The sequence below is a fragment of the Fulmarus glacialis genome, unplaced genomic scaffold (genome assembly GCF_000690835.1).
Source record: "Fulmarus glacialis isolate BGI_N327 unplaced genomic scaffold, ASM69083v1 scaffold30739, whole genome shotgun sequence".
NCBI classification, from domain to species: domain Eukaryota; kingdom Metazoa; phylum Chordata; class Aves; order Procellariiformes; family Procellariidae; genus Fulmarus; species Fulmarus glacialis.
The window spans coordinates 1,849-13,908 of NW_009231869.1; the positions used below are offsets into that span (position 1 = coordinate 1,849).

The following is a 12,060-nucleotide window of genomic DNA, read 5'->3' on the forward strand; positions in this document are numbered from 1 at the left end:
ATCATGCAATTCCTTCCACATCTAGCCTAGTCTATAGTTTACTGTCACTTCAGCCTTTTCACATTTCCCAGAGTTTCCAGTGCCTTGATTTAATCCATGTGATCTCTAGCCAAACCGCAGATATTGCTTTATCAGGGTTTTGATGAAAATGATGCCACACTGAATATTATATGCAATCATAGGACATCCTGCCAGCTATCTTCTCATACTGGTTTTGTGTATGCTGAAAATGAGGACAGTTAGAGTGTTTAATAAAAATCTAACTCCTTTGGCAGCTTGTAAATGTTAGGGGATAATTCTGAAATGTACTTCCTTACAGTTCATGGTATTGTCTCTCCTGATACGTGATTTCTGAGATGATTACAACTGTAAATTGGTGTTCAGTAGCCTGAAGAAGTATCAATGCAAGTTCTTACCCTAAGGCCGAACACTTAAGAGGATCAGCGTTCTATTCTGTAGTATTCATTTATGAAAGATATTTCCATGTTTTATGTGTTCATAGATTAAACTATTAGGTCCTCTTATTTCAATGTGTTCATGAACTTCAGTTTTTCTTATTCAGTTTAACTGTTTTAATGAGATTTAGCACAGATTGTTTAATGAGTTGTATTGAATTGTGTGCTTAATACTTCTGGTTTAAAAAAAAATTCACATAGTAATGAAATACTCTGTTGTTTGTTTTTGTTTTGTTTTTCCCCTTAAGTCACATCATCCTACCTCGGTGGATGGCTTGGCCTCTTGAATAGTTCAGGACTCTTGGATGACCACACTTTATGCAAAATCTGGAATCTTCCTGCCTGGACTCCTTTCTGTTTTCTAAGGGTAACTACTTGTATATTTTTATGAAATCATATCTTATGTGCATAGCACATGTTCTGATAATCAGCTGTAGATGTTATTTTTGTGGGTTAGAGTGGTAAACTGAAAAACAATTTTTAAAAACGGGGTATATAATATAAAGTGAAGTGCTTTAGGCTTACTGAATAGTATAAGCTCTTTGATTTGAACATTCTGAATTTGCATTACTGTTTTTTTTCCTTTATAATGAGGAAGTACTATAACTAACAAATAATTTAATATTGCCATAAGATCACATTTCTTAGAAATGTCTTAACTAAGACCTCAGTCTTACAGTGAGGTCCACTGTTCAGCTGCTGAAATTGAGTCTTACAGTCTTGTCCTGTGAGGAGAAAGCACTTTGGATACTGAAGAAAAGTTGTTGTGTGCTACTTTGTTACAGAAAATTTAAAGTGATTTCTGATTTGGTTATTGAACATTATTTACCTGAATATCCCATACAGAGAGCTAGAGTAAATGCATGGTCCTCTATCAGGAAAAGAGAGCTTTTTTTTTTTCCTTGGTTGCTTTTACTATTAATGGTCCGATTTTTCTGTTAGAAGTATGGGCATACTGATTTGATACAGTTAATAAGCTATAACTTTTGTTATTATTGGACCTTTATTTAGATCACTGTAACCCTGAAATACATGTCAGTGTTATGTAGGTGAATACATCCAGTATCTCTGTATTTGAAGTAAATAGACATTGTAAAGAAAATGGATTGAGAACTGTTCAGTTGATTAGAACAAGCTGTGAAGAGGTCTGTCATCACATTTGCAGTTCTAGTGGTCATTTGTCCCTCCAGTGAGATACTTTAGTGGAACCCTGGTGGTTTGGTTCTTGTTGTTTGGGTTCCTCTATGTTCTCATTTAATTACAGTTTAGTTTTACTATGGGAGTTTCTAGATTTAGTAACTCTTGATCATGTGTTAGCTTTTGCTAGCTACTATTGATCCTTAGTTTAAATGATTCCGGACCCTTCTTCCGCTAAAAAAAAAGTCCATCCAAAATTCTTGGAAAAAAATCCGCTAAACATGCTCACATTAAAAACATACACCTGTGAGCTTTATTTGTAAATGTGGAACTAAATTCACAAGTGTAGAGGGGGAGAGGAAGGAGAAGAGCGACAGTGGTTTAGCTTGTTTTCTTTTAAGGGTGGAAGTTTTTCTCTACCAAACACTGGTACTGCCTCAGCAGCTTTCTATATTAGCCTCTAGTGATAGATGTCAGCTGCTGAGAATACCGTTCATCTACTGTTGTAAACAGCCCAGATCCACTTGTTTTAGCTGGTGGAAGGTACACATCCTAACAGAGGAGTTTCTTCTCCAGAGTGAAATGTTGTGCTCTGAAACTTAGCTGCAGTAGTTTGTAAAGCAAAGCTCTTACTAGTGCTTCATGAAATAAAATGTGGAGTAAGGAACTTAGGAAGATGTCCTTTAAGTGCAGGAATTTTCCACATCCCATTAGACATAACATAAATGGGTTGGGGGGGGAGGGGTTCGAACTAACTTTTAAAGCAAGGCAAAAATTACTCCTGAGTACTTTGTACACATCATTTCAGCTCCTAAAATATTAGTGTATGATACATATTTATCCTCTGTGTCCACAAATAGTGAAGTGACAGTGGGAAGGTTATGAATTCCAGACTAATTCTGTGCTAGACTTGGTCTCCCTCTCATTCTTTTCCTCTACTTAATGAATACCATTCAGCCTATTCTTATTTTCAAAATGCAGGGATGGATGTTAGGTACATCCATAGATGTGGGGTTTTTTCTGTGTGGTTTTGGGGTTTGTTTTTTTTTGAAGTCTGAACAGCAGCCTATCTTGGTTCTGTGTTCCAGTTGCTTTAGTAGTAACAGACTTGGGTGTATTGTAGGTCAGGATTTGGTGACCAAAATGTTGACATTAATTCTCCCTTCTTTGAGCAGCTATTTTCTGGTCATTTCTAACTCCTGTAAAGAAGTTGTTACATAGGAGTTTAGGTATGAGAGTAAGCTGGTAGGACTGCACTCCTCCCTGTATGCACACTTTTAGCCACTTGTGCCTTCTCCAGCAGTTACTCATCTTGGCTAAACTGGGGCAGCGCTGGGGGGTGGGGAGGCAATGGACTTAAATACTTTTTTGTGTATTTTAGAGTGTCTTCAGGTCCAAATTACTTTTTACTTCAGTGTTTTCTAAGGTGTTTAATCCTCCTTCCCTCACTTCCTCTTAATTTTTGCTAACAGCCATGATGTGATGTTATGGGAATCTCAACACTTGCTGAGGACACCAGATCAGATAGGCTGTTCTGTGTAGTCTGACAGCTTACAGTGTTACGTAAGTCATGTTTAAGTGATCAGTGTTAAGTCCAGATGGGAGGAAAGGATTTATACTGTGTCTGTTAACTGTACCTTCAGCCTTACCTTTTTCTTGTGCAGCTTCTTATACATGGAATACTAGTCAAGAGTCAGTCCACCACTTAATTAAAACTATTAATGAAATTGTGTTGCCTAAGCTAAAATGTATGTCGGGTAGGGGAAAGATTAGAATTAAAAATAGTATGCAGCATACATCAAATAATTCTGGGAAATAATGATATCTGTAGGGATGTCTTCCTTTGCACTGCCTGCAGATAGGTGTGTGCTTGTGAAATGAGTGTCCGTGGAAGAGAGGGGAGAGCAGGGAATCAGGTTATCGATGAGCTTCGGTCAGTCACTAACACAAGTTTACAATGCAAAGAGACTTCTCTCTGTTTTTCCTGTTACGTGCTTTCTACAGTTATGAGCCAAAGGAGACTTTGAAAGGGAATTACCCAAATTACAATAGCAAGGAGTCTCTAATTTTGGCTTTAATTCTTAAGTTGCATTACTGAAAACTAGACAGGCAGCTTTCACTCATGAGGTGCTTACACCTCTTCAAATCTGCTATTTCTATCCTATGAGAAAAAGTAATTGATGACTTTGAGACAGTCTTTGGGTGAAAAATGCAACACTGTGGCTGTATGAAAAGGATCAAGCAAGTCTGAATTTAATAATATCCTAAAAAGAAAAGCCAGAGGGGACCACTATCAATGAAATGATTTTGGCCTGTGTAGTGCAGACCAAGTACTTTATTGATGATCTTGCTATTTAAACATACTCTTCAATGGTAAACGAATAACTCTGTGTAGTTGATTATACTGCTTGTTTTGTGCACGAAAAGTTCGTGTTCAGACAATACTAACTGTGGCAGTTGTGTTTTATATATTCATGGTTTTTGAAGCTTTTCTTTACAGAAAATTAAAGCTGTGTGGGGTTCTGAGTTCTAAACATTGTTTAACTTGCTCTTAAAATCTTTTTTGGAAGGTGAGGAAGAGGAAATTAAGAAGTAGTTTGCCCACATAGAAGTAATTGAGGGTTTTCACGTGTTGCATTCCTCTTTGTGACTGTTTCCAGCTGTACTTACTAACCATGTGTCAGTGGCAGCTGTGCTGCACTATCAGACCCTGTGACAGATGGAGCTGTGTTTTTCCTCTGAAATGGTGGCACGAGTCCTGTATTGTCCACAATGCATCGCAATGTGAATTTTTCTTGGTAGCCTGGAACATTTCTTCTGAGTAGCTGCACACTCTGACCAAGCCTGTTTGTTTGGTATTCTGTGTGGATTTGCCAACCAGGGATGTGCCTCTTCCCTCCAAGTTTTTTCAAACCCTGGTGTGGTGTAGGATTACAGTGCCATGGATGCTTCTTCCCATCTTACCAGGGAGGAGTTTCTATGAAATGTCCTCCATGGAACTGGAAGGAACTGAGGAACGTGCTGTCAGGGGCAGGATTTCAATGTACAGACTCCTTTGTAGTTCAGTGATGTGGATGGAGAGTTTGGCACTCCTAAACATTGAGTTCACTTTGCTTCCTTTTCTCTATATCTGCAAAATAATTTTAATTAAAAAACATTCTGCCACAAGTGGCTTGTGGCTCAGTTTGCATTACTGTAATGAGAGGAAAATGCCAGAAGAAAATTATTGAGATGTGGTGTTCCTCATTGTTCTTGGTTTTTTCATGACAAAAGAGTCTGAAATAGAGCATCTGAACTCAAAAAAATTCGGTTGTTGAACTTTTTCTCAAAGTTCAAAAGAAGGGTGACTTACAGCTTGCTTCTTTTATTATTGAACAGCTATGTATAGACCTCACATTTGAAGTTGGCATAAACTTTAATTTTTGTTCAGTTTATTTACTTAAAAATTATGGAGTTATCAGATTGGCACATTCCAAAATCCTGTTACTTGACCCAGTTTTTTGAGATCTGAGTAGGTTCCTGGAATTAGGCTGGGGTAAGGAGAATGCCGTTTCTAGACACTTTGTGTTTTAGTATGTCCAACTTGTGCTTCTTTGAACTGGCTGTGCCATTCTGTCAACTGACTGAAAGGACTGACAACTGTGCAGCAGTCACTCAGTAAGACAGGATTGTCTGGGCATGGTAGCGTGGATTTTTGTGTGGACTTCTATTTGTTTTCCTTAGTACCAGAAATTGAAGTGGGGGAGCACTGCATAATCAAATAATGTGATCAACATCTTATATTACAAGTAATGCTATCAAAAGAGAGCATTTGACTGTGTGTGAATTTTGGGTTTGGGATGTGTGTGTTAATACACAATGCTACAAAAGGACAAGTTACTTAGAAAATATGGACTAGTTTGTTAAGGATATGACTGTCAGAAATTCTTCTGCTAGAAAGTAAAGCAAAAGGCCTGATAAAATGTAGATTAGCTGGTAACAAAGGGGCTTTGTATCTTTTGTAGGTCAGCAGCTGAGTGTGTTTGTCAAGAACTGAAATTTAATGTCTCCTGTAGCAACCATGACACTAGTCATTTTTAAATCCACTGTACCAGTGATACTCTGGTTTTCATTAGCCTTTTCCAAATTTTTATGTAACGTCTGAAGTCATCTAGCTCATGGAGGGAGACTTAGGGATCCTTGCAATTACGCAAAAATCATACTAAACAGGCAGAATTTCTAAAACATAAGGTAGGACTATGTTTGTGTATTAAAAAAAAAAAAATCTTTGACTTCTAGAGAGTGAGGAGTCTGTTAAGTAGAAACATTTGAAGTTGGAGCAAATAAGGTTTCTTGCACTTCACTTTTATAGTTCAGAGTGCTGTTATGCTCAAGCTTCGTTACATTTTTATAGAATGTTTTAGGACAAATTTTATGAAGGAAATTTGAGGAATGAAAAGGAGGGTGTCTGTATATGAGCATGAAATATTTAGTCTAATTAGACTACTGCATGAGTTTAAAAGTTAAACGTTTCATTTAAAGTTGTTTTTGTGAACTTATGTATCCTCGCATATGGTAGTTTGCTTGCTCTTTAAGCTTCCTTACAGAATTTAAATACTAGCACATTTTTGAGATGTTAGAAATTAACATTATTTATATAATTCAAATAGATAAGTCTAGTATTTCCTGTGTGTCTAACAAAGTGTAAATATATATTTTGAAATATATTAAAAGGAGTAAATTGTCAAAACCAAGCCTTCTGAATGTATAAAATGTCAGAATTACTGTTCCCTGTATGGTCTTAATTTTGTTCCCTTGTGAGTGTGACTTTTGGTCTGCTTTAATTAGTGGAGAGAAAAAAAGAAAAAAACCCCATCCCCCTCCCCAAAACAAGCAAACAAACAAGCAAAAAACCCAGAAAAAACCCACAACCAAAAAAATAATAGTGTGCAGTGTATGGGAAGGATGGTGCTTAGTGAACAAATAGCCATTTTGATGTATATTTTTATTCTTTGTAGTAATGGTATGGAGTAATGCCTTAGGTAGTACACAACATTAAAATGCTACTTAAAATGGGAAGTTTTCTATGATTTGGAGACACTAACTGTCTTCATGATATGTTATGAGTTGGTATATTTAGCAACAGTTTTACTGTAAAGTCGTGCATAATCGTGATTGTCTGTAGATTGTGTCTAAAATTACTGGTTGCTGATGGTGTTGTTGATAGTCTGACTGAGGATGCCTGACACACACACACACTGCCCCCCCCAATACTTCTTGTTATTATATTTGGTGCCTGAACTTTGTATCCAGATTTCTGCTAATTTTGCTTGTAATTGGGTGCTCAGTACTGTCTGATTCTGTTTCCTCTAAATGGAGTGCTGGGATGGGGGAGCGATACGTGGTAAGAGTGGGAAGATCACCTAGGTGAATAGGCACACCACATCCAGACACCTCATGGTTTTTAAAGAGATTCAGCTGGTGCTGTGGCAGTTTAGCAGAAAACTTTGGAGTAAAACAGATTTCCAAAGTTAAAAAATTGCAGCAGTGGTAAAATTACAAGTAATTAAAGTTTTTCGTTGTTTTTTTTAAATAGTGAACGTGTTAGTAAACTGAACTATAGGCCAAACTACTACCTGTTATGTAAAAATGCATTCTTACGACAAATCTGTTTTCATCCAGGTATGTCCCTAAAAGAAAAAGTGGGTATGATTGAGAAGTCTTAAACTTAATCTCTACCAACTGTCTGGTTTTTCCTGTGTGTCTTACTGAGAAGTATGCACTGCTTGCTTGCTTTCTGTTCCTCCAGGGGAGCTGAGTTCTCCAACAGCCTTGTCTAGGCAGATGGATGTAGCCATGGAGCCCTGCAGTGTTTCCTGCAAATCTGGAGAAATCCCAAAAGTAAAAGAGGCTTTATCCTGCTGCCTTCTCCTTGTCCCCAAAAGTCTAGCAACAGACTACCAGCTGGCAGCTGTGGCAATCAGCTGAGCTATTGCTGGCAGTATCCAGTGCTCACATGAAAAGGAAGTTGGGAGGCCCTCTGCAGCATGCAGGGTCTAGATCATTGTCTATGAAGGATCTGCCCTTAAAATGCCAAGGGGTGTCTAATTTATCATTGCTTAATTTTTTTTTAATTGTTTGGGAGTGAGGTGTCTCTATTCCATGGACACATCAAGATGTGTGTAATCAATATTTTACCAGTGTTTCCTGTGCATGGTATACTCCTTTTCTGTGTTCATACAAGTGATTGCATAGTGCTGCTTGTCCCTAAGAAAACACTTTGTATTTTGAATGGTAATTGCAAACTATCCAAGCATGTATTTGTTTGGATCACGTGTATTTTAGGTGTGTGTGCATACAGTTTTCTGTACCACAGTGTTCTAGATCTACGATATTTCAATGCAAAAGCACACAAAGCAGACTGAAAGCAACTAAATTCTATTTCTTTTCTTTTAGCTATTTACCAAAATTGGTCACTTTTAAAATGCCATTTGATAACCTTCTGCTGGATGTCCTTAGTGTTAAGTCAGTAGCAGGTTGTGAACCAGCAGCCACAATCACCGATCATCATTCTGTGAGCTCTGTGGCCCAGCCAAATTTCCTCCCGCCATTGAGCTACACTACTAAGCTACGGAATGGATATAAGGATCCCATGGGAGGCCCTGTTGTTGGTCTTGCTGGGTGGTTCAACTGCAGTAAAACAACTTTTAAGTCACCGAAGAAGAGTGAGAGAAATGAGTTCTATGGAGAGTTCTCAGAGACAATGAGCAAGACATTAAGAATACCTTAATGAGATAAAAATGGGTATTGAAACTAGCTTTAAAATCTTACCTGCTGTACCTAGGAACGAATGCTAAAATGAAAATGTTGAAATACTCTGTATAGTTACTATAATCCTTAGTATAAGCATCTATTTTATTTCATGTGGACATTCAGATATTTCTCATTAATGAATTTTTGTATGCTATATAATTTAAATGGATAGAGGCTAAAAAGCTCACCTATTAAAGATTTTAAATAAGTAAATTCATATTCTCACAGTAGAGTTAAAAGTAAACCTTAAAACCAAAACTTAGAAGTACATAGCTTTTTACAAAAATAGTTGCTGTATTTCTTTTATGTTTTCTGTTTAAAAAAAAAAATGGTTGTGAAACAATAGAGCTGGAAAGTGCATCTTCACAATGAAAGTAGTATCTTGTGTAGGATTTTATTCTGTCTTTCAATGTTCTATGGCATTAGAGTCTAAGTTAACCAATACGTTGTATGCTACAGACTTTTCAGAAGCGTCTGTTGAGATCTTGCAGAAGAATTGATAGTCTTGCCCATGGTTAATTCACAATTTCTCTCTTTCAGGTTCATGTTGGGGAGAGGTCTAAAACGCAAGCTGAGTGACTATGAGGAGAACATGGCTGGTCTCTCGAGTGCCTTTGATTCCAGTCGAAATCTGCCATATCCGCTTAAGAGGCAGTTGGTGCTTAATATGTGCCTCACCAAGTTACAGACGTACAAAATGCTGGTGGAACCGAACTTGCACCGCTCTGTCCTCATAGCCAACACAGTACGGCAAATTCAAGAGGAAATGAGACAAGAGAGTAATCAGCAGCCAGTTAATGTCTGCCCTGGCATTACTCCTAGTTCTCACAGCTACACAGGGATGGAGTCATCCGGGATTTCTCTTCAGTTGCCTTCAGGTATTAGTCAGCAAGAGTCTAACTGTTGCGACTTGCGGTCTGTAGAAGACCCAATTGAAAATAGCCTGCTGATAGTTTCAGATGATGATATGTCATCTGCTATTTCATCTATTCTGAAGGATTTAGACTTTGTAGAAGACATAAGCCCGCCTACTTGTCTGGTTCCTACTGGAGATGACCAGCCAAAGTTTCCAGAAAATACTGGTCTAAAATTAGAAGATGATAGACAGGATTTGAAGGGAACTGAATGTGTGTTTGGTTCCTTTGAGATTTCAAATTCAACTAGTTACTTGAAGGATTTGGCAATAGATGACATTTTTGAAGATATTGACACTTCAATGTATGATTCAGACTTTTGTTGCCCTCCACTAATGCCGCCCAGACCACCATCTCTTGCTACAGAAGAACCATTGAAAACCTTTCCATCTTGTAATTCTTCTTCAGCAAACAACATTCAGATATGTAGAACAGATCTGAGTGAGTTGGACCACATCATGGAAATTCTCGTTGGATCCTGATACTTGTTTTACCCAAAGATACTTTTTAACTGCCACTTTCATTTGGTTTCAGGATAAAAGCCACTGGAAAAGTTGTAAAGAATTCTTTAAAACACAAACTAAAAAAATTTGTCTGTAGTGGGATTTTCTAAATAATTCCAAAACTTACAAACCAAAAAAGTGGCAGATTTTTTTTTAAAAGAAGAAATATTTATTTATCAGAACTGTGCAATCATCTTTTTCCTTCCAGGGTGTATGTGGAACAATAGGCACATACCCTTATCACCCCTCATGCCTCTTTCAATAAACTTTTTTATGTGCAATTTTTAATTTGTCAGAAGAATTTACATGCAAAACAAATTTCATATGAGATGATCTTTTACAAAGCCTCCACTTTATTTTTAATATCAGAGTCTATGCCAAGTTGGCATATGTCAAGTTGCATAGTTGGATTGCGTGCATTGCAGACGCATTACTAGAGATGGGTATATTTTAAAAATGAGACACACTTTGCTTTCTTTTGGTCAGAAAAGCAGATCAAGACACTTATCGGCGAAGTCTCTTGCATTTTCTAAAGCATTCAGAACTATTTATTTTTGTAAATTTTATAGTCTTTCTACATTTTACTACGTTATTTCATCATAGTTCAAATATAATGGACTTCTAGTTGGATGTGTTTAGCACTACCTCTGAGCTGAAATGCTTTAACTCTTTCCAGTGCTTCGTCTAAGACTGCAGATCTTTTTGTTTCCATTTTTTTCTGGGGGAAAGTACTTCTAACTCATTAAGCTGATCCTTTGACAGTGACCTAGCTGATTTGTGAAATCAAGGGTATTCAATGTTTAAAAACTTTTTAAGTATTTACAAATGTAATTTATATGTAGATTGTGCAATTTAACATTTTTTCTGTCAGTATTATGTGCTTAGATTTTGGATAATCTTGGCGTTCTTTAAATTAAAACTTACTATGTACAGGTAGCTTTTTAATCTGTTTTGGAAAACACTGTCCTTCGACCCTGCTTTCACTACAAAATTTAAGATTATTTTTATGTGCAATATTATTTAAAAAGATACACATTTGTATACCTGGCATTGTGGAAAGAAACGCTTCAAACTTAAAACTTCTAGCACCTTTGGAGGATACTCAAGAGAGTCAACGTTTCTGTATCCTTTAAGAAACAGAGTTGAGAACACTTCTTGCTGCACCAGTGCTTACTGCTTTGAATAGTCCTGAAATACTCATTGATATGTGGTGAGCCCGTGCTGATGGCTAAGAACCATCCTGCTGCCGCGTCCATGAGAGCTGGGGGGTCTGACCGCTCCGATGCAGCGTCAGGGCTGGGGCCCGCGTGGGCTTTGGAAGCATTGTGGTGGTTGCTGCTGATGGTGCTGCAGGTTGTACTGGGCAAGGAGGGGTGCGTGTGTACGGCAGGTGTGTGTAGAAGTATATATAAGCGCGCTCATTAACTGAGTATCAGATTTGCAGTGAGAACTATTTTTTGGATACCGTTTCAGCTTGAACTGAGGTCTATATTGATCCTTGCTATCGTCTTCTGAACTACACACTTGCACATTAGTTTTTGGGTTTTTTTATTTTTATTTTTTAATTATAAAACTTTTACTTTGTTCTTGAAAGCTGCAGCACCTGTCTTGTAAAAGCTTTGCTTTGGTCTGTTGTTTTCGGGGCGGGGGGGGGCAGGTTCTTGTTGTTCTGCTGAGACTTTTCATGAATGGGGCATCGGCAGAGGAAAAAAATGTTGCCCGTGTGTTGCATCTCACAGAAGTTGAAATCCTGGCCCTACTGAAGGGGCCAGGGTTTCACCTAGTATTTCTAGTCTTAACTGATGCTGTGGCACATCTACCTTGTGCAAAGATCTCCATTTTTTACTGTGACTATTTTGGTTAACAGTTAGCTGCCAATACAATTTGGTATCCCAAACCAATGGAGAACCAGTTCAGGTTATGTCCTCGCAGCCATCTGGGTTGTTTAGCAACCGAAGGGTATAAATGTATTTATGCATATAATGTATTGATTCTAATATAAAACTTCTGATCTAAAGTATTTTGAATTGCTGGATAAAGGGATTTGTTTGAAGAGTGTATAAATAGTTCTTGAAGAGGTATGGCTTGAGAATGTACACAGATTGTGCATTGTGTATAGACTACTCTGGCTTTTCCTCAGCCTCTACTTTTGTATTAAAGATATGACTGAATAAATCCTTGAAATATTAAGGGCCTTCTGCACTGTGATGAAGCAGAGTTGTGGTTAAAAATGTCTTTAAATTCAGTGATGAGGAATAA

The 12,060-nt window shown here is 37.6% G+C and overlaps 1 protein-coding gene across 1 annotated transcript; it reads left to right on the plus strand.

Annotated features, from left to right (window-relative positions):
- The first annotated feature begins 695 nt into the window (after positions 1-695).
- LOC104081840 (SERTA domain-containing protein 2-like) lies at positions 696-9,780 on the plus strand. Its single transcript, XM_009584720.1, has 2 exons — positions 696-822; positions 8,925-9,780. Exon 2 carries the CDS (start codon positions 8,929-8,931, stop codon positions 9,778-9,780), a length of 852 nt encoding a protein of 283 aa, XP_009583015.1. The 5' UTR covers positions 696-822; positions 8,925-8,928.
- Positions 9,781-12,060: the final 2,280 nt, after the last annotated feature.